The sequence below is a fragment of the Bombina bombina genome, chromosome 4 (assembly GCF_027579735.1).
Source record: "Bombina bombina isolate aBomBom1 chromosome 4, aBomBom1.pri, whole genome shotgun sequence".
In the NCBI taxonomy this organism is placed as follows: domain Eukaryota; kingdom Metazoa; phylum Chordata; class Amphibia; order Anura; family Bombinatoridae; genus Bombina; species Bombina bombina.
Genome location: NC_069502.1, coordinates 303,139,327 through 303,163,018, shown reverse-complemented (window position 1 = coordinate 303,163,018; position 23,692 = coordinate 303,139,327). Strand labels below are relative to the sequence as shown.

General features: G+C 37.4%; 1 protein-coding gene across 1 annotated transcript; it reads left to right on the top strand.

Moving 5' to 3' along the window:
• The first annotated feature begins 3,255 nt into the window (after positions 1–3,255).
• CHST2 (carbohydrate sulfotransferase 2) lies at positions 3,256–5,782 on the top strand. The gene has a single exon (XM_053709003.1). It carries the CDS (start codon positions 3,847–3,849, stop codon positions 5,113–5,115), a length of 1,269 nt encoding a protein of 422 aa, XP_053564978.1. The 5' UTR covers positions 3,256–3,846; the 3' UTR covers positions 5,116–5,782.
• Positions 5,783–23,692: the final 17,910 nt, after the last annotated feature.

Genomic DNA, 23,692 nt, shown 5'->3' with positions numbered 1-23,692 from the left:
TACTGTTACACCACATATGAGTGGTGGCACTGGGCAAGTGGCTTGGCAGGCAACTGCAATTAGATTACACAGGAAAAAAAAAAAAAAAAAACAGACTGATGTTCTAGCCCTAAAAAGGGCTTTTTGGGGTGCTGTCCTTACAGTAGAGATCAGATGAGTCCTTCAGGACTGTAGTGGACACTGAATACACTAGCCTACCTATCAATTTCCCTATTAAATCAGCAGCAGCTACACTGTCCCTCCTCTCACTAAGAATGCAGCTTCCGAATGAATCTAAAATGGCTGCTGTCCAGGAGCTGAGAGGGTCTGGGAGGGAGGGTCTGCTGCTGATTGGCTGGAATGTGTCTGCAGACTGTGAGATACAGGGTCAAAGTTTACTCAATGATGACGAATAAGGGGAGGATCGAACATTGCATATGTTCGCCCGCCGTTGCGAACGCGAACAAGCTATGTTCGCCTGGAACTATTCGCCGGCGAACAATTCGCGACATCACTATTTACAAATACAAAAAAAGCATTTAATTTTTTTATGCTAGAATATGCTTTTAAATGGGTATCCTCTGTACATACATGTGGCCTTATATCTTTTAGTTGCTAGTCTAAAATATTGTCTCTACACTGCAAGATGGAATAATATGTTATGCCTTATTTCAGTCTCTTATTATCTTTAAGATTTGCTTTATGAGAAATGCAGCAATATGTATGTTGTACAATATACATGAACTGGGTTAGCCTATTAGCAACTGTAGAGACAGTGTGAGAGGTTAGCTGTAATTGTTACCATGACACAGTAAACTTTGAATGCTGATTAGCAAAACACTTAAAGTGATAGAAAGGTCACAGCTGAAATATGCAAGGTACATTTCAATTTTAAATAGTGACATTTTTGCAATATACTTCCATTAGCAAAACTACTAAACATTATTACAGGCTTTTACCGGCATGGGCACGTATGCAGTGAGGGCCTGTGCACCAGTACACAAAGACCACGCCGTCTCAGAGAGTCAGCAGTGACTTGTATGACACAAATTAAGAGTTCACACATGCAATACACACAGGGCCGGACTGGGAAATCAGACCGGCGCTGGAAATTTGTATGGCCCGGCCCAGCCCCGCCCCCTCCGGCTCATGGCCCAATCCAGCCCTGTCAGGGACCGTCATTTAGTAATAACCTCCTTACAAATTACTTAGTGACACTACTATCTAGTATACGACTGAACCTTATACCCAACAGTACAACTCCCGCTACATGCATTTCCCTGCACTTACAATACCAGGAACCTATAGTAAATGTAATTACAAACCCTCCCTGAGACTCATTTATATCCTTACCTTGACATCATCAGAAGGAAACAGGTCGCGTCCTCCAAGCTATCCATAAGGATCTTGCCTCTTTCCTCCCCGGCCTTTGGTGGCTGTGTCACCACCCCACCACTGCTGTCCCGGCGTCCCTTATGAGGCCCGGCCACTCTCTGCTAGTATTCACCATGATCAGATTAGATAACAATCAAAATGCCCCTGTTCTCACCCGCTGCCCGCACTACAGATAGACTTTGTTTATATGTCTTCTCTGCTCTTCCTAACCCCGCTTCCGGTCAGGCAGCTCAGGCTGAAACGCAAAGCCTCGTTTTGAATCTACGTGTATCTTGTGACATCACGACTAAGCTTTATGTGTGAGAGTGCACGGTGCACTTCCTCCTACAGTGAGTGATTCTTTGCATATCGGCTTTGCTACTCTGCTCTCCACACACTGCAGCTGCCCCTGTCGGCCCACCAAGATTTTTCCCGGTATCCCAGCGGCCCAATCCGACCCTGAATACACACCACTGCCAACTCGGAGCAGACATGGCATTTAAATACTAGTGCACAGGCCCTCACGGCATATTGCGCCTATGCTGCAGAAAAACAATAACTTTTTACTAGAAGCACTTTTGCTAATGACATATATGGCAAAAATGTTTCTGTTTAAAATTGAAATGAACTTGCATATTTAATTGTTGATCTCTCCTTCCATTTAAATTATACTATTAGTACCCTACATTAGGTTTCTTAAAGGGACATTAAACCCAATTTTTTTATTTCATGATTCAGACAGAGCATGCAATTTTAAATAGCTTTCCAATTTCTTTATGTTACCTAATTTATTTTGTTCTCTTTGTATCCCATGTTAAAAAGCATACCTAGGTAGACTCAGAAGCTGCTGATTGGTGGCTGTAGATATATGCATATTGTCATTGGCTTCCAGCTAACTCCCAGTAGTGCATTACTGCTCATTAAACAAAGGATACCAAGAGAATAAAGCAAATTAGATAACAGAAGTAAATTGGAAAGTTGTTCAAAATTGTATGACCTATCTGAATCAAGAAAAAAAAAATGGGTATCAGGTCCCTTTAATATTTGAAGATATACACATATTCTATGATAATTGATTTGTTCTGTGTATTGCATTTTTTTTTTGGTTGAATAAATCCCATTGGCCAATACAATGCATTGCATAGAGGTGTTACAGTCATCTATGGCAACCAAGGGGTTAACCATTTGGTCATGTAGCATTATCTAATGACATGTTGCTTAAATCCACCTGTGTGTCCTAAATTACTTTAAACTGCAGCCTGCTAAGTAGCAAAGACCAGAACTGTTTTAGTATAAGTAGGGTCTTTCCTGTTATAGCCCCCCACCATTGCACTGATCTCCTGAAGGGAAAAAAAGCCGTAAATCTCATTCTAGAAAAAGTTCTTGTATTTGTATTTTTTATTTTTTTTTACGATGTACGATACAACGTATAGGTATAGCCAAACCCAGTGTGGTGGGGTTAGTATCAGGAAAGATACTGTGGGTTTTCCTTCAGTGGAACTAAAAAGGTTACAATTAAATTGTGACTATTTTTTATTTGTCTGCTACTTCTCAGGCTGCAGTTTGAATGAATTCTTGACATAGCAACATGTCTTTAACAAATGCTGCATGACTGAAGTGGTTAACCCCTTGGTTGTCAGTGGGGGCAGCAACACACCCACGCATTGCGTTGTAACCAATAAGATTTATGTGAGCGCAAAAAAATAACAAACCAAAAAAAATCTAATACCCTAAGGCACCGTGCAGCTTCTGTAGCCCTCGCACCCACATACGGGGGGGGGGGAACCACAAACGATAATCCAAGCCGCAATCACATAGGGCGGGGCTTTCTGACTGACGGCAGGCAACACCAATAAGAGCAACTCCGTACATCCAATCTAGGCATCTTGAAGAGAGCTTCTTGTCAGTGTTAGCTAGGCTGAGGAGTGGATAAGCAGCTATCGCCTCTCCTGCTTCCAGCCCAAGGCGTTTAATTTATTCTGAGCAGAAGAAGCTATATAAAGCGCTGTTACGTGACGGGACCCGCAAAAGCACATTCATTTGCACTGCTGAGCAATAATGAACCTTATATTTGGTGGAACTGTATATTTGTAGGCGCTGATACGCAGTCTAGGACCCCAGTTAAGCGATGCCATGTTATGTTGTTGCAAGCTGTAGGAACTTTGTGCTATAAGCATCCGGGAAACTGCATTTTCTGGGATTTTCTTAGGAGATATTGTGCGTCATGATCACCGCGTTATGAAATGCAGTCAAAACAAATGTTCATCAGCAAGGGGGGCACGCCGAGCAAGGAGATGCAGGGCTGCCTATGTGCTGCATGTATGGTGATGTGCGCTGAGGGGGTCGTGTTATGGAAGCTGCCCCCGGCATGATATACAAGTCTCAAAAACTTTGCTGGATGGTTGTAGCCGTGCAACAGTTACCACTGGCCAAGAAGTGACCCTGTAGAACCCGCTCCCTTCCTTTTGGCTTTTGATCTTCTCTAACCCCAGGATGAAAGTGTTCCGCAGGAAGGCGATCATCCTGTGCCTGGGGTATATCCTGCTACTGGTACTTACCATGCTCAACCTCCTGGATAAATGGCACAAAGAGCCTCAGCAATGCAACGACCAGGTGAAGTACACTCCTTACCAAACACGCTCAGACATCCGCTATCTCTACCGACCCTCCCCTCCAAGGAAAAGGCAGCTGGTCTATGTCTTTACCACTTGGAGGTCTGGATCTTCTTTTTTTGGGGAGCTTTTCAACCAGAATCCGGAGGTGTTTTTCCTGTATGAGCCAGTGTGGCACGTGTGGCAAAAGCTATACCCGGGGGACGCCATGTCTCTGCAGGGGGCTGCTCGTGACCTGCTTAGCGCCCTCTACCGGTGTGACTTGTCTGCCCTACAGCTCTACAACACTGCGGGGGCTAAGAACATCACCACGCTGGGCATTTTCGGGGCAGCCACTAACAAGGTCGTCTGCTCCTTGCCCATTTGCTCGGCCTATAAGAAGGATGTAGTGGGGTTAGTGGATGACAAAGTGTGCAAGAAATGCGCACCTCAGAGCCTAAGCCTACTGGAGGAGGAGTGCCATAAGTACAACACCATAGTCATTAAAGGAGTGAGGATCTTTGACATTAATGTGCTTGCTCCATTGGTAGTAGACCCTTCCTTGGACCTGAAGGTCATTCATTTAGTAAGGGACCCCAGGGCAGTGGCCAGCTCCCGCATTAAGTCTAGACATGGCTTGATCAGGGAGAGCTTACAAGTTGTTCGCAGCAGGGATCCTAGGATCCGCAGGGTCCCTGTTCTAGACCCTGGGCACAAGCTTAATAAAAAGGATGGTTCTGATTACCATGCAATAGGAGCTATGGAAGTGATCTGTAGCAGCATGGGAAAGACCCTGAGGACTGCCCTAAATCCTCCGAGCTGGCTCAAGGGTAACTACATGGTGGTCAGGTATGAGGACCTTGTGGTGGATCCCATCAAAACATTAAGACAGGTATATGGATTTGTGAATCTCTCTGTGAGCCCAGAGATAGAGAAATTTTCTCTAAACATGACCAGTGGTTCAGGTTACTCCTCCAAACCATTTGTAGTGTCTGCCCGTAATGCCACCCAAGCTGTTAGTGCATGGAGGACACTGCTTACCTACATGCAGATCAGACAGGTAGAGGAATATTGTCAGGTTCCAATGGACATCCTGGGCTATGACACAGTCAGCAGTCAAGAGGAAGTTAAAGACCTTAGCAAATCACTACTTAGGAAGCCCATGTTGTGAGTAACTTGCATAAGTGACATTGCCTGCAAGAAGATCTTGTTTACTGTACCAAAAGTCTGTAGGGGTTAAATTTCAGTATTTACATATGGTAGCTACATCTGTCTTTAAAATTAATTTCCAGTATCATTGGAACTCGTCAAGGCAGGTCTGGGAAATTTAACTTAAGTTTTGTTTTTTATGTGGAGTTGAATCGACAAGACACTACATGTGCTTTTGGTAACCATGAAATAATTAACTGCAGATGCACACTGCAGCTGGGATTATTCTATGGCTAACAAACGTATACAGTGTTGGTATAACAAACATGGGCATTATGTGTATTAAAGGTATGGATAAAGCTACCTTTTATGTTTGAATGCTAGTATCCAATGACTTATTCCAACTCTGAACTTGTGTAAGACTGCTGCTTGAAATATCTGGGTTCTTGTTCATAAGTATACTACTGTATAAATGTACAAATAAAACTTTGCAACTGGCCCACTCTGTAGGTATTTGATTATGTTTACAAGGGCGATTGCAGACAAATGAGTGGTGTACAGTTATTTCTTTGCACATGGCATGAACCCTCTGTCAGACCATCATTTAACACTACAGTATGCGGAGTGGGAAAAGCAGTAAATGTTACAAGTGCAGTTAATAAAGACTATAATTTATGTTTTTTTGTTAAGTTTGTGTTTTTGTTTTTCCTCCATTTTCATTGATATTAAATTTTAATATATACTTCTAATCCGAACATGATTTAATTCTGTCAAACTATTTTTGTTATACTCAAAGTAGGTTTTAAATATGTTTTTTTCACTTTTCTAAAAATAAGTTTAATCTTCACCTGTAAGTAGATATAGCAGAATATTTTGGGGCTCTTGATGTCTGTATTTGATTTAAAGGGACAGTCAAGTACAAAAAACGTTCATGTTTCAAATAGGGCATGTAATTTTAAACAACTTTCCAATTTACTTTTATCATCAATTTTGCTTTGTTCTCTTGGTATTCTTAGTTGAAAGCTAAACCTAGGAGGTTCATATGCTAATTTCTTAGACCTTGAAGGTCGCCTCTAATTCAAATGCATTTTGATAGTTTTTCACAACTAGAGGGCATTAGTTCACATGTTTCATATAGATAACATTGAGCTCATGCACGTGAATTTACAATGGAGACAGCTCTGATTGGCTAAACTTCAAGTCTGTCTAGAGAACTGAAATATGGGGGCAGTCTACTGAGGCTTAGATACAAGGTAATTACAGAGGTAAAGGTAAAAGTGTATAATTATAACTGTGTTGGTTATGCAAAACTGGGGAATTGGTAATTAAGGGATTATCTATCTTTTAAAACAAAAATTCTGGTGTAGACTGTCCCTTTAACCATATTCTTCCTTATGTCAGCTGCTTTCTGAGAGCATTCACTTAGCTGCCTGAATCCTTCTAAAACCAAGAGTAAGGTTAAAGGGACATTACAGACAAAATTGGAATCCACATGGATGCATTTTTGTAGTATACGTGTATTAGCAAAAACGCTTCTAATAAAAGCTAGTTGTTTCAAAAGTGTATTTAAGTATGCACCAGCATTTAAAACATAGGTGCTTATACGATCTGGTAATGACTCAATTTAATTGCTGACATGATGCAAGCCCCACTGTCACTCTAAGCAACTGCACTATTTTAAAATGCTTGTGTGCTGAGAATATCTAGCAATGCTGTACGTGCAGACAAAATTAACACTAAATCAGTGATAACTTTTACTAGAATAATTTTTGCCAATATACGTATAGTGCAAATTTATATTTTTATTCTCAAATATTTAATTCATCTATGTGCATTTATATTGACTGGAATGTCCCTTTTAAATAACTAATGGCAGTGTTCTCGACAGAAAATTGTCAGTCTGTGGCATTTTGAAATAGCCGGGTGGGGGCAGTGTAATATTTTCTAATATAATTCTGTTATCCAAAGCATAAATTAATTGCATAATTTAACACGTATAATGATTTGTGTAATACAAATTTAGCATTTTCAATATTAGGCTATTTTAGCTTAATGTTAGCTAACATTTTAGCCAGGTGGTGCACCCGCTGAAAAGATACTGGGGAGAAGAATGCACAGTGTAGCAGATCTACATTCAGAAAAAGTGCTCGCTTAAAGGGACAGTCAACACCAAAATTGTTATTGTTTAAAAAGGTAGATAACGCCTTTACTACCCATTCCCCAGCTTTGCACAACCAACAATTTTATATTAATATACTTTGTAACATTTAAACCTCTAAATTTTCTGTTTGTTTGTAAGCCACTACAGACAGCCTCTTATCACACGCTTTTTTTATTTGCCTTTCTTAACAAGACTCAGCTAATTCATGTGTGCCATATAGATAGCATTGTGTTCATGCCTGTAGGTTGTGAGTGACACTGCACTAATTTGGCTAAAATGCAAGTCAATAAATAAATAGCCATGTGATCAGGGGCTGTCAGAAGATGCTTAGATGCAAGGTAATCAGAGGTTAAAAGTGTATTAGTATAACTGTGTTGGTTATGCAAAACTGGGGAATGGGTAATAAAGGGATTATCTATCTTTTTAAACAAACTTTTTGGAGTTGACTGTCCCTTTAAGCAAAAAATAAAGTACTTTTTATTCAATGATTTCCTCTTTAAAAAAGCAGTATATAAAATATTATATTAGTGTGTGTGTGTGTAACCAAAATCTCAAATGTGGTTATGTCAGCCTGATTGGCATTTAATTACCAAATAGAAGTTAAAATAGCTTTTAGATTGAATGTGGTGGTTTTGTTTTTTTTGTTTTTTAAATTGTTTCCCAAGTAAATTTGCTCAAAACGCATGTAAACACAAACCTTTGGAGCCATGTGGAATATTTAAGAAGCTTAGTAGGGAATGCTCAAACTATGGACCAAACTATTTTTTGGAGCCGGCATTAAAATAGAAACAAGTGTCATGAGCAAAACAAAAAAAACTAGTTACTTCTTTGGAATCCTTTTGTGTGTGTTTTTTTTTTTTTTATCTGCCATTTTATGTTCTTGAATGCACAGAAATGCATCTCTATTTTCTGTTTAGTTTTCCATGTATTTCAAGTTTAATCCTTATGTGTGTGGAAATATATTGCTATAATTGGATTATTTTCTGCCATAATTATTTGCCATAATTTGCTTGTCTACTGAGGACTCTTTGTAGTATGACCATTCTAGTTGAAGTCTGTCATTGTTATAATTAAGTTTTGTGTGTCCCCTCCCCCACTTATTTTACTCCAGTTTACAAACCTAAAGCCAATAGTCTTTGCTTCTACAGCTGTTTGGCATCATACATTGTTTGGTTTTAATTAAATCTGTTAAAGTGCATATCCTAAAAGGGCTAATTAGCCCTTTTTAGGATGTATGTATAATCTATATCAATAATGGCGAAAAGGCCTGCTACAAAGAAAAGGAAGCCGCAGCAGGTAAAAGCAGACTTTATTTAAAGTCTAAACACTCATGAAGGGTGCATACAAGCTCGGGAGAGAGCTAGGAACAAACCAGAACTTTCAACGCGTTTCCTGCCCGTAAGGCACTTCATCAGGGACTAAACAAAATTGATCAAATGCTTCTTTAAAAAGGCACTTCCTGCTACGTGAAGCTAGACACCTGTTGTTAAACACACCTGTTATAGAGGCTTAAAGGTGCATCAGTTTCACAGCATTACATTTTCTCAGATACATTCTAAGTCACATCAGCACCAGCCCAACAACAAACATAAATGTATATGAATCCTGTATCATAGCAGTGCTTAATATGAAAAACGTATGTAGCATATATAGAAAAAAAAGCAATCTTATTCACATGGTCAGCATAACTACTGCGCCTTTTGTACACATTGTATAAAACTTTAAAAGGAAGTTCCTAATATCCTGAGATTACAGTTGCAACAAATGAAAAACATAATGTTACATTTTGACAAAGATATGTTTATCTCTTCACTTAAGGGGGAATTAAAGAGATTTTAATACAATGTAAATATACGGAACAGCAATATCCATATTAATACTGTCATTAGTAGTAAAGAATTCTTTCGTATTCATCATTGTAACCTTTTGAATCCTATCCATGCCGTATTATTTTACATTGTATGTTGATCACAAAGTGGGCACAGTAACTACTGTTAACTTTAAAAAATGATTTAACTAGTTCATTGTCCACCTTTATTCTAATGGGGTTAATCCAATGTTACCATACTAAGTTTATATCGACCATTATTAAATTGTTAATACTACTCAATTGTCTGATTTTGTCTTTTGTGCCCACTCATATACCCCCTTTAAAATATCTTCTGGGACTCCAGTCCTCTTAGTGATAATGTGCTCCATTCACCTAAAAAAAATATTAATTAATAAACATTGGTGCTTAAGTGGTGTAAATGTTTTTACACTTTTGAAGTGTGTATACTATGCTATCAAATAATCCTAAATGTGCAATTGTGATTACGTGTAAACTTTATCTCATAACTCATCTAACAGTGATAAGACAAATTACATTAAATAATGATTGACATAAAGCAACACTGGAACACTATCCATGGAATAGACTAAGCAATCTAAAGGAGTTCAAATTCAATACGTATTTCTATAAATACTTCAGTAAGTATTTCCCCAGAGTAAATTCAAATGATATTCTGAATGTATATATAGATAAACTAACGCAGTTCTATGAATTTATTTATTCAGCCTATATTCACGTTTTATGTGTCTAATCTACAAAATATCTTAAATCTGTCATTTTATTCATTCCATGTGGGGTACCTGTGGAGAGGTTGAAGATCCAAAAAGCCTCTTTCCTATTAAGGATGGCTGATCTATCACCCCCTCTCACAGTATTTTGTGCTATATCTATACTCTGGAACCCCATCATTGTGCCAAGGTTGTTGTCATTTATTTGCATATTCATCGAAATGAGATGTGAAACAAAATGTTTGGCTACCGGAGTTTTAGGAGGGTCATGTTTGATAGAAAGCAAGTGCTCTCTAATTCGATCTTTCAATAATCTAGTAGTTCTACCTATATATTGTTTGTGGCATAAATTGCACGTGATAAGGTAGACCACACAATTGGAATGACAAGTTAGCCTATGTCTAATTTCAAAAACTTCCTGTGTACAAAAGGCGCTGTAGTTATGCTGACCATGTGAATAACATTGCTTTCTTTTTTTTTTTTTTTTCTATATATGCAACATACGTTTTTCATATTAAGCACTGCTATGACACAGGATTCATATACATTCTAATACATTTGTTTGTTGTTGGGCTGGTGCTGATGTGACTTAGCATGTATCTGAGAAAATGTAATGCTGTGAAACTGATACACCTTTAAGCCTCTATAACAGGTGTGTTTAACAGGTGTGTCTAGCTTCACGTAGCAGGAAGTGCCTTTTTTAAAGAAGCATTTGATCAATTTTGTTTAGTCCCTGACGAAGTGCCTACGGGCAGGAAACGCGTCAGACGTTCTTGTTTGTTCCTAGCTCTCTCCCGAGCTTGTATGTACCCTTCATGAGTGTTTAGACTTTAAAGAAAGTCTGCTTTTACCTGCATTACGTGTTGCGGCTTCCTTTTCTCTTCGCCATTATTGTCTATTGGATTTCCTTTCAACAGGAGACGGGGGAGTGTCTCCTTACCTGCCTACAAGGAGTCTCGTTATCAACCTGTGAAGCGGAGTCAACAGAACAAGGTAACAATACTTTGCAACAGTGCTAAAAGCAAACGGCACATTACATTGTGCAGTACATCTGATTGTCTTACTGCAAGGATTGATAAGGGACACAAAATATACATACTAATTGCAATAACACTGATACACAGTTTGGAAGATAAAGATATAACTGTTAACAATATTACCTCTTTGTTACGATATTGAGTGCAATTTGTGATCCAGTGTGCAGACTGCAAATCCTGTTGTGTGTGTGTGTGTGTATATATATATATATCTATATATATGTGTGTGTGTGTGTTTTTATAATAATGTGGGTTTTTATAATAATGTGGGTTCTAATGATTTTAAGTCCAAATTAAACTTTCATGATTGAGACAGCACATAGCATTAAGAAAACAAAAATACTTTTTCATGAATACAGAATGCCAACAGATGGCGTTATAGAGTTTTGGTTCGTTAATTAAAGTACCCATGGGTGAAGGAATTCACCTATCTCAATAACCCCCCCCCCCCCTTTTTTTTTTTTTTTTTTCCTCTCCCTTCTTTGGGTTCACTTGGTGTGGATGCCAGGTGAAGTAACCCGCTAAGTGTCACAAGCGTAAGAGCAGCAAGAACAATGCGGGGAAAGAGAAGTTATTCACCAACAGAATGGCTGTCTGTTAATAGAAAAGTACCAGAAATACTTATCAAATTTATTTCTAGGATATCCTTTGTTGAAATGTAGCTTTTTCTGTAAGAGCATACGTAGATAGGCTCAGAATGTATGTGAGCACTATATGGCAAGTGTTTGCTGTTATATGGGAGAGAGTACTACATGTGCATGCCATAAGGCTATGTAGGCATGCTCTCCCAGTTATGGAGATAAGTTCCAACAAAATGCCAAGAATAGGTCAACACTACTAAAACTAGATTTTTTTTTTTTTATAAGCAAATCTTACTTCACTTTAAATTTTGACTTCATATCCCTTTTAGACATTTCTTTTTAGAACAAAGTTTAGTTGCCCATTTCTTGTTAAAGGAACATTCAGCACCAAATACATTTTATAAGCATAGTATTGGTTTTCCCCGCCTGCCTTGTAGAAATGTAGATTTCAGTGCATCTCTGTGCTGTGTTTACACATGTGCATCAGCCCTCCTTCAGATACCTGCAGTGTAATCTAGTTCCTAAAATGGCAGCACCCATGATTAGAGGGAGGTACTGGAGATGTATTTAGTGTTAAATGTCCATTTTTAACCCTTTCATGCCTGGGGCAAGTGGTTAACTGTAAACCACTTTTTTTTGGAAAATCAAATCACTCCATAGTCGATGTGATTTCAAGGCTGGAATCAGATCATGGGGACTGCCTACGATGCTATGCACGCCGCCCCCCCTCTCCTAGTCTGATTTAACATTAAACAAAAAAAGGAGGAGGCTGCAGGACGCCAAAAAAAGGATGTACCATGCCGTTCTAAGGGTGTTAAAGGTACCCTAAACCCAATTTTTTTTCTTTCAGTATTTAGAAAAAGCATTTGATTTTGAACAACCTTCCAATTTACTTATCTAATTTGCTTCAATCTCTTGATAGCCTTTGTTAAAAAAGCATATCTAAATAGGCTCAGTAGCTGCTGATTGGTGGCTGCACATAGATGCCTCGTGTGATTGGCTCAACAATGTGCATTTCTATTTCTTCAAGAATATCTAAAGAATTAAGCAAATTTTAGAAAATAAAATTAAATTGGAATTTTGTATAAAATTGGATTCTCTTTCTGAATAACAGAATTTTTGGGTTTTATGTCCCTTTAAATCCCAGCACTAGTAGGATGGCATTGAACGCTCTAAGGGTGTGAAGGGGTTAAAGCGTGCACTAAAATGAACAACACATAAAAACGAGACAAACATTTAGACCATGGTACGTGGTTACATACTTATGTTCTATCTAGATACAATGCTGGAGAATGGGTAGAAAAGGTGCTATCTATCTTTTTTTTTTTTTTTTTTTTTTTTTTTTTTTTTTAACCATAACAATTTTGGTATTGATTGTCCCTTTAAATATCTTTATTGAAAACATAGCAATTAAGAACCGGCAAATAATTTTCATCTTTTATTGACCACCTAAATTAAATTTAAAATTAGAGAATGAGAAAAAAACACTTCAGTGCGAGTGCAATTTTCAACAGCTGAATCTGAAAGGGACCTGATAATGCACTTCAACAGATTGCTACTAAGAGAACAATGTTATACATAGTTTTTAAACACTGCTACTATAGACTGCTCAAGACACATGCACTCCAAAACTCCTGTCAGCCTAGCTTTACTCTTCAACAATGGGTACAAGAGAGCAAAGCACATTTAATAATATAAGTAAATTGGAGTGTTTGAAAATTGCACGCTATTTTACTTTCCTGTCGTCTGCTTGTGAGGCTTTCATCTTAAAGGGACACTGAACCCAATTTTTTTTCTTTCATGATTCAGATAGAGCATGCAATTTTAAGCAACTTTCTAATTTACTCCTATTATCAATTTTTCTTCGTTCACTTGCTATATTTAGTTGGAAAATCTAAGCTTCTTTTTTGTTTCAGGACTCTGGACAGCACTTTTTTTGAATTATTGGTGGGTGAATTTATCCACCAATCAGCAAGAACAACCCAGGTTATTCACCAAAAATGGGCCGGCATCTAAACTTACATTCTTGTATTTCAAATAAAGATACCAAGAGAAGGAAGAAAATTTGATAATAGGAGTAAATTAGAAAGTTGCTTAAAATTGCATGCTCTATCTGAATCGCGAAAGAAAAAATTTGGGTTCAGTGTCCCTTTAAGACCTAATCTTATTTTTTTAATGTGATATGTTTTCAGTTTAATTATTTAGTCCAAGAGAGAACCAGTGAACTCTGGCATATTTAGCCTATATTTAACCCCTTAATGACCACAGCACTTTTCCATTTTTTGTCCGTTTGGGACCAAGGCTATTTTTACATTTTTGCGGTGTTTGAATTAGCTGTAATTTTCCTCTTACTCATTTACTGTAAATGGACTTTCTAAAGATACCATTATTTTCATCATATCTTATAATTTACTATTAAAATTATAAAATATGAGGAAAAAATGGAAAAAACACACTTTTTCTAACTTTGACCCCCAAAATCTGTTACACATCTACAACCACCAAAAAACACCAATGCTAAATAGTTTCTAAATTTTGTCCTGAGTTTAGAAATACCCAATGTTTACATGTTCTTTGCTTTTTTTTTTTTTTTTTTTGCAAGTTATAGGGCAATAAATACAAGTAGCACTTTGCGATTTCCAAACCTTTTTTTTTTTTCTCAAAATTAGCGATGGTTACATTGGAACATTGATATCTTTCAGGAATCCCTGAATATTCCTTGACATGAATATATATATTTTTTTTTTTTTTTTTTTTTTTTTTAGAAGATATCCCAAAGTATTGATCTAGGCCCATTTTGGTATATTTCATGACACCATTTCACCGCCAAATGCGATCAAATAAAAAAAATAATTGTTCACTTTTTCACAAATGGTTTCACAAACTTTAGGTTTCTCATGGAAATTATTTACAAACAACTAGTGCAATTATGGCACAAATGGTTGTAAATGCTTCTCTGGGATCCCCTTTGTTCAGAAATAGCAGACATATATGGCTTTGCTTTTTGGTTATTAGAAGGCTGCTAAATGTCGCTGCGCACCACGTGTATTATGCCCAGCAGTGAAGGGGTTAATTTTAGCTTTAGTGTAGTAGACAACCCAAAGTATTGCTCTAGGCCTATTTTGGTATATTTCATGCCACCATTTCCCTGCCAAATGCGATCAAATAAAAAAAAATTGTTCACTTTTTCACAATTTTTTTCCACAAACTTTAGGTTTCTCATGGAAATTATTTACAAACAACTTGTGCAATTATGGCACAAATGGTTGTAAATGCTTCTCTGGGATCCCTTTTGTAATTAGAAGGCCGCTAAATGCTGCTGCGCATTACAGGTGTATTGTCTAGCAGTCAGGGGGTTAATTTTAGCTTTAGGGCTAGATTTATCAAAGGCTAGGCGAACTCTGTATGTTCTTCGCCTGTAACTGTGCCCCAGCTCGCCTCCGGAGAGGCGCACATGTGCGCCTAAATTTATAAAAAAAAAAATAGACGTAACTTTGCGCAGGCGATTTGGGGTGTAGTAATGATAAATTGCGCCTGTCGGGAATAGCATTTACTCCCTATAAATATTTGCGCCGCCATGTTTTGATTATTAAAAACGTTTTTTAGGTAACATTAGCTAATATTTATATTACACAATGTTTCTGTGCTGTTTGTGCCATAAGTTGACACAAAAATGAATATATCGATATATACATATAAAACTTTTAGTGCCATATGCGCCTGTGGAAGCGCAAATTACTGGGAATAACAGTATCTTCTTTGCGCTGAACTTTTGAAAAATTAGTTGAAAGAGTAAAGTACTGCATCTCAAGATGTAAAAGCATGTATTATAATGGTGTTCGACTCAGTCTGTATGGCGAAATATACAACACGCAATTACAGCCGGAATTATCTGCGCAAAGCAATGATGAATAAGCACCTGGGCGTATTTGTAGGTCGGGCTTTTAAATTTCGCCTATTACTAATGTATATTGGTTCACTCGGGAGCACGCCTGTGCGTCTAGGCGAATGCAAGTGAAGTGCGAAGAAGTTTCTTTCAGATTTGCGCAATTATAGGCGCAGAGTGCTTTGATAAATATGAGGATCTGTTTGTATGCGTTATTTTGGACGATATTAGAGGAGAATGGCTTTGATAAATCTACCCCTTAGTGTAGAGATCAGCCTCCCACCTGACACACCCCACCCCTGATCTCTCTTCAAACAGCTCTCTTCCCTCCCCCACCCCACAATTGTCCCCGCCATCTTAAGTACTGGCAGACAGTCTGCCAGTACTAAAATAAGTTGTTTTTTTTTTGGGGGGGGGGTTTAAAAAATAAAATAATTCTGCTGTCAAGAAACTCCCCCCCCCCCCTCTGTCTTATTGTGCGCCATATTGGGTACTACCCAGTTTGAAATAAAAAAAAAAAAATAAAAAAAAAAATTCCTGTAGTGTAGCTGCCCCCCCACTCTCCCAGATCGCTTAATATATTTTATTCCCACCCTCTCTCCCACAGAGTCCCTCCTTTCACTTGTTCCATAGTGTAGGGTTCCCACCCACACACGCCGACCCTCGTGCACGCATGCACACTCCCGTGCACGCACCCACCCGCCTCCCTGGATCAGCTCCCTCCCACCAACAAACATAGCCATCGATGGCTGATGCAGAGAGGGCCACAGAGTTGCTCTCTCTGCATCGGACTGCTAAAAACTGTTATTGCAGGATGCCTCAATATTGAGGCATCACTGCAATAACAGGAAAGCGTCTGGAAGCGATCAGGATCGCTTTCAAAGACCAACGACATACAGGGTACGTCCTCGGTCGTTAACTGTATTTTTTTGGAGGACATACCCTGCACGTCGTCGGTCATTAAGGGGTTAACTGTAAAAAGCTGAAAATATCACCTGAGCATCGCTATGTAAAAAGGTAGATATTTTACCTCACAATCTCCTCAGCTCAAGTAAGTTCTGTGTAAAAAGTTATACTCAGCTGCTGCCCAGCTGCAGGTAAAAAAAAAAAAAAAAAAAAATGAACAGCAGCCAATCGGCATCAACAGTGCTGAGGTCATGAAGTCTTTTACTGTGATCTCATGAGATTTCATAATAAACTTCTTTAAACTTAATAGGGAAATAAGATGTGTGCACGAAAGCTCAATCCCTTGGCTGTCCTGGGACCGACATACTGATTTGCTGCTTAGAAGTCCTTTACAATGGGATGTGGCTACTGAGGAACTTTTGAGGTAAAATATCTTTCTTTTTTGAATAGAGATGTTCAGGTGATATTTTCTAGTCAGCTTTTTACAGCTATGCTGCATCACTTTCAAGTGTTTCAACATTTGGGTATCATGGCCCTTTAAGAAATGAGGTAAATAGAGAATCAAAATGTGGTTGGGGGAGATTTAAGGGGTAGCAGATGTGTCAGTAGCTTTCAGATTTAACTTCTGTGCTGCTCAGAAGAAGATTCACAATATTTTTCTTCGTTAAAGGGACACTGAACCCAAATTTTCTCTGTCGTGATTTAGATAGAGCATGACATTTTAAGCAACTTTCTAATTTACTCCTATTTATCAATTTTTTTTATTCTCTTGGTATCTTTATTTGAAATGCAAGAATGTAAGTTTATATGCCGGCTCATTTTTGGTGAACAACCTGGGTTGTCCTTGCTAATTGGTGGATAAATTCATCCACCAATAAAAAAGTGGTGTCCAGAGTACTGAACCAAGAAAAAAAGCTTTAGATGCCTTCTTTTTCAAATAAAGATAGCAAGAGAATGAAGAAATATTGATAATAGCAGTAAATTAGAAAGTTGCTTACAATTGCATGGTCTATCTGAATCATGAAAGAAAAAATTTGGGTTCAGTGTCCCTTTAAGTAGAAATTGTAAATGTGACGTGCTTATGACTTTGATTAGCAGCTTAAAGGGACAATGTACTGTAAACTTTTCCAATGTAAACAAATAAGTCAAAGTGAAATCACGCAATTGTTTATGCAATCGCGTGATTTCAATGATGGGATCGTATCTGTGGTGTGTGCCTAGGACGCAAGGCACTCCCTCCAGCCCGCGATCCCATTCGTGAAGTGCCTTTGGCTTCAGTACAGCCTAATGGCTAGGACGTTCTATGCCGTCCTAAGGAAGTTGAAGCCCAGTGCGGTTTGGACGGCATAGAACGTCCTATGGGCGGGAAGGGGTTAATGAGATCCATTTGTGTTATTGTTTACAACTCGCTCCTTCTATTTGTCCGTTGAAATGGTTGCTTTTGCCAGTTAAGACTGTCCCCGCCTATACTGATAATTTGAGAACTAAATTATTGGTTAGGAATGGTTATGTAAACAAGAAGCAATAGCAGAAACGAACCTTTCCAAATGGGGATGGAGGAACCCTTCCATTTTGAAAAACTATTCCTGCAGCTGCTTTGAATACAACAAACTTATATCGGCTGTTTCTCTTTAAAGGACCATTAAACACAGAGTTGAACAATGTAAAAGCACTTAGTTTGAGTTTAAAATGAGGAGTAGTAGTGGTGGTGTGTTTTTTTTTTTTTTCTGGCAAATTTCAGTTAAATTCTTCCCGCATCATGTGACGGCCTTCAGCTAATCACAAAATGGATATGTATAGTCTGAGGCACCACCTCCGATTGAGCATGTTGAAGAACTCAGTTTGCATATAAATAGGATTTGCACATTTAGATAATGGGAATGTGAAAGTTGTTTTTAAAATGATGTGCTCTATCTGAATCATGAAAATTTATTTTAACGTTACTGCTCCTTTAAAGTGAATGTAAATTTTGATGCTAAAGTGCCCGGTTTTTCAAACTTTGATTAAAAACGGGCACTTTGATTCATCAAAATGTACATTTCACTCCTGTTGTGAAAAAAAAATGACCTTTTAAACTTCACAGCAGCTCCAGCTTCCTCCACCTGTTTCAAAGCCTCTTCCTGGGTCTAAAATGAGGCATCTGGCTTCCTTCAATCACAGCGTTGAATCAGACACTGATTCCCCCGGGGGGGGGGGGGAAGCTGTGATTGGAGGATGACCTATCAATCATTTCTGACATCAGAAATGGCTTGTGAGACCGGAGGAAGCTGGAGCTGCTGTGAAGATTAAAAGGTAAGTATTTTTTCACAACAGGAGTGAAATGTAAATTTTGATGAATTAAAGTGACCCTGTTTTTAATCAAAGTTTGAAAAACCGGGCACTTTAGTATCAAAATTTACATTCACTTTAAGTGTGATATTATGTCAATACTGCATAGTGCAGGCCGTTGCTAGAGTAATTTGGCGGGGGGTTATCTTCCATTGACAATGTGCGTTTTAAATTATTTTTCAAAGGGTCTTTTTTTTTTTTTTTCTTTGTTGCATCTATTCGGTTATTTGAAAATTTTTAATTTGTTTTTAAATCATTCTTTAATTACCAGTTGTACATAGAGAAGAGGATAAACATTTTGTTCATGCAGCATGTATTGTTAACATGTTTAACGCCAGCTCTTTTATATACTTAGAGGGACATGAAACTGAAAAATTTTCTTTCATGATTGAGATAGAGCAGCGGTCGCCAACCAGTGGTCCACAAGAAGATGTTGGTGGTCCTTGACATCATCAAGCAGGAATTAATCTCCTCTGATGGTGTCCCCCACGTCGCGCTGCAACTCCCTACAGTGCCTGGCTGGACATTAGTGAAAACCGACGGAGGAGTTCAATTACAATTTCCCTATGCACGTTGCGTAGTACTGTGCAACTTGCATAGCTAGATTTAATTTTTAACACCTCCCGCCCGACACACTGCTCAGAGGAAGATGCTTTCATTCTAAAGCCAGCGGAGGTTGAAATAGTCTTTGCTTGAAATAGTGGAATTAAAGTATATAAAAAAAAGAAAATCTTAAAAAAAAAAATCTCTCATATATTTAATTGATTTTCTTCCCTTTACCTGTCTTTTTGTAGTAGTTTTCCTAATTCCTTCAGATGGACTTACATCACTGTTTGTCTTCCTTCCCTCCATTTTATTTTTTAATAAATATTAATTACTTTTCATTGTAATAATTTTCCTGTGCACAAAGCCATTCCTTCTGAATTCCAGAAATTGCCACCCAGCAGATCAGCCATATCCCACCAGTATTATAGTATTTGCCAGTAACCTCAGTCGTGGTTAGCTCGCATCAATATTGAGAGCTTTCTCTCTGAATGTCCATGATCATAAGTAGTTTTGAATAAACTGGGGAGGTAACTTGGAAGTCTTGTGGTCCTTTTAAACATAATTCTTTTTTTCCCCCCACGTTCTGTCTCTCTGTATCCAGCTCAACAGTTGGCACTCACCCTTCATCTGTCATTTGGATGTATTCTCTCAGTTCTGTCATTCAGTTAGTTAATTCCAAAAAATAATTCTTAAAAATGTGTAAACATATACATAATGTAAACTTAGCTATGGTTATTCTAGTTATGTACAGTATGTGTGTGTGTGTGTATATATATATATATATATATATACATATATATATATATATACACACACACATACATTAGAGGTTTATGCCTTTTAAGCAAAAATCATTTTAGTGGTCCACAGGATTCAAAATTGTAAGTTTAGTGGTCCCTGAGGTCCGAAAGGTTGGTGACCCCTATCTGATAGAAAATACAATTTTAAACAACATTCTAATTTACTTCTATTATATACTATATTTTAATTCTTTTGGTATAATTTGTTGAAGGAGCAGCAATACTCTACTGGTTTCTAACTGAACACATGGGTGAGCCAATCACAATCAATATATATTTGCAGCTACCAATCAACAGCTAGAACCTAGGTTCTTTGCTGCCCCTGAGCTTGCCTGGATAAATGTTTCAGCACAGGATAACAAGAGAAGGAAGCAAATTAAATAGAAGTAAATTGGAAAGTTGTTTAAAATTGCATTCTCTATCTGAATCATGAAAGGAACAAATTTTGGCTTTCTTGTCCCTTTAATAGAACATTTATGAGCCAGTCAGAATATTGATCAGCCATTCACTTTCATATAATTTTTTCGAGCCATGCAACAATATCTGTATATAGTGATATCTAGAACAATCTGAAATGTTTAATTGTTTTAAAGGGACACTGAACCAAAATGTTTCTTTCATGATTCAGATAGAGTATGAAATTTTAAGCAACTTTCTAGATTACTCCTATTATCAATTTTTCTTTATGTTGCTATTTTTATTTTAAAAGCAGGAATGTAAATCTTAGCAGCCAGTCCATTTTAGGTTCAGCACCATGGATAGCGCTTGCTTATTGGAGGCTTACATTTACTCACCAATAAGCAAGCATAACCCAGGTTCTCAACCAAAAATGGGCCGGCTCCTATGCATCACATTCCTGCTTTTTAATTAAAGATAGACAGAGAACAAAGAAAAATTCATAATAGGAGTAAATTAGAAAGTTGCTTACAATTGCATGCTCTATCTGAATAATGAAAGAAAAGAAAAAAATTGTGTTTAGTGTCCCTTTAAGCCCTGATTTAGAATCATTCTTGTACTATAACTTCTAATCTTGTTATTATTACTACGTCTGTTACTCAGCAGGGTCATCAAATGTGCAAATCCTGCAAAATATGATTGATAAAACATTGTAACGTGATAAATTAAGATGATTAAACGAGTGCTTGAATCACATTTTAAGCAGTTGCTTTTCATATAGAGTTCCATGCGTCTGGCATTTTAAATCCAAATGTTTTCAGATATTTTACGGAACAAACTCACTACATGCAGTAACTGAATATATCGGTATAAATATTCCTATTACGTGTATATTTGTCATGTTCCTAAATAAATGTTTCTTTATATTTAATCCATGCACCACCGAGCACAATCTCCACGCACCACCCTCAGGCAGATGTAGTGGAACGCTAAAAATAACTGCATTCGAACTAGAATCTGAAAGGATCCCTTTAAATTGCTTGTTGAATCCCAGCTGCTAGAACTGCTTCCTGTGTTGCGTTCTAAGCAGTGAAGATACCAACTAGAACTAACGATGAAGAAGAATCATGTTTCTTTCTGTTCCCAAATCTTAGGGAGTTAACACGGCCAGAAAAATGTATTCGTTCATACCTGCTTTATAGTTTTAATGTTGTCTCGTATATAAAAACATAAAATATATATATATCTCTGCATAACAAATCTCTATAGTTTTAATAGTCAGAAAAAGTTTAGTCCATTCAATGGTAAAGCTGGGAAATTGCCTCACTCATCTTCTCCACTACAATTTCTTGCTAAGCAAGGATTAGTGGCAGTTTTCAACCCTGTTAGATATAATAATCTGAAAATAACGTATTGCACCAAGTAGTTATTTGTTTTTTTATAGATCAGTTTTGTTTTAAGTCCTTGAGCAAGAACTGTTTAAAAAAAAACAGTATAGTGCAAACATATCTTTTTATATGCACTTGGAAACCAAACAATGTGTGTGACTCGCTTTATTATGGTGGTCTGGAACTGAATCCCCAATATCTCAGGTGTGTACATGTGTGTAAACTCTTTCTTTAATTATATGTAGTAAAACAACTTTGCAGTAAACTTTCTTTTATTTCTGTCCTCTTTTCCTATAATTTGTAATTCTGAAAAGGTTGGGCTTTCCAAATTTTTCTTAAGGGGAATAGCATACTCCAGACCTGACACTTCTATATTCCACACAGCCATTGGATGCATACTCTAAAGACCCTATATGGTCTTAGCAGAGAAGGAAACTTGGGTTACAACATATTGGCACCCAATGGTTAATGGACACTAAATGTAACCCCCCCCCCCCACACATTGGAACAACTAATTTCAAACAATGGATCTGCACATTATAACCTGGGAAATCATTGATTTGAATCATTCTATCTAGGTGTTTAGATAAAGACTCATACAAACTCCCAACCTTCATGATTCAGATTATACAAATTTAAACTGCCTCTGCAGCAGCACTTTTGTACGTGCCTAGAGCACTGTACCACTATAACTTAAAGGCCATTGTGCTGGTCAAACCTGCTTTCTGTCTGCTTGCATAACATTTTGAAAAAAGAAGTTGTGAGTCCTAACCTGCACCCTGCTTGATGCAACAGTTATTGATCAAGAAATCAAAGCAGCAGGCTAAAGTCTCCCTAGGGTTCCAAATGGTTTTTCTCTTTTGACATAATGCATCGAGCAATATCATAGAACTTGGCTCCTACCATAGTGGTTAAAGAGATTAGAGCTGCAACAACTAATCAATATAATCGATAATAATCCATTATGAAAATAGTTGTCAACAAATTTCATTATTGATTAGTTGGTCTGTGCACGGCACCAGCTGCTTCACTCCAAAGAACTCCTGCACATGGTATTGTGTTTTATGGTTATGCCCTTAGCCTAAAGGACCTCTACAGACGTTTTACTTTTCACTTTTTCAGGACAGTATAAATGTTCAACTACTCCTGGCTTATGTGCAACCCAGAAATAATAGGAGTCATCATTTGGATTATTTATATTAAATCCGGTGGTTTGGAACTATGCTTTGCATGATATAGTGCCAACCTTATTATTTACACCTAGCCCTAGATTAATGGGATTTATTTGAATTGACTGGTTTGCACCATTATTAGCGGATCGCTTGCTTTTGCTGATTATATGTACTGTATAGATAAGTGTGTAAGGCTTCATCCTGTTAGTATATATAAGACCTAAGGACTATATCAATGTGTGTGTGTGTATATATATATATATATATATATATAATTTTTTTTTTTTTTTAAATTAATTGTAATATGTACCAAATTCAACCTCCCTATTAAAAAAAATAAAAAATAATATATATATATTCTGTTATATTAAGAGCAGAGAAGATATTTTTCCCTAACCTTATAGCTTGCTATTTACCATTGCATATAGATATTCAAGATATTTTTATGAAAGAGTGAATAACAGAATGTTATAAACCGTGATAGTTCAACCTCTTTTCAAACAGTTTGTGGTTTCTTCTGCTGCTTAAAAATTGGACAAACAGTTGTGATAATGTGAAGTTTATAGTTGTAACTCACATTTCATTTTAAATATGAGTTTTTAAAAAAATTTTTTATCAGATTAGTTGAAAAAATAATCGGCCGATTAATCGATTATGAAAATAATCGTTGCAGCCCTAAAAGGGATATAAAACCCAAAATATGCATTTCATTATTGAGAGAGCGTGTCCTTTTTATCAACTTAGCTATTTCTATTATGTAATTTGCTTCATTCTCTTGGTATGCTTTTCAACAGAGAATACCACGATAGACTACTGTGAGGTGGCTGGTGGTTATACTT

Coding starts and splice junctions, on each gene's coding strand:
- CHST2 (XM_053709003.1), top strand. CDS start 3,847: ATGAAAGTGTTCCGCAGGAAGGCGATCATCCTGTGCCTGGGGTATATC.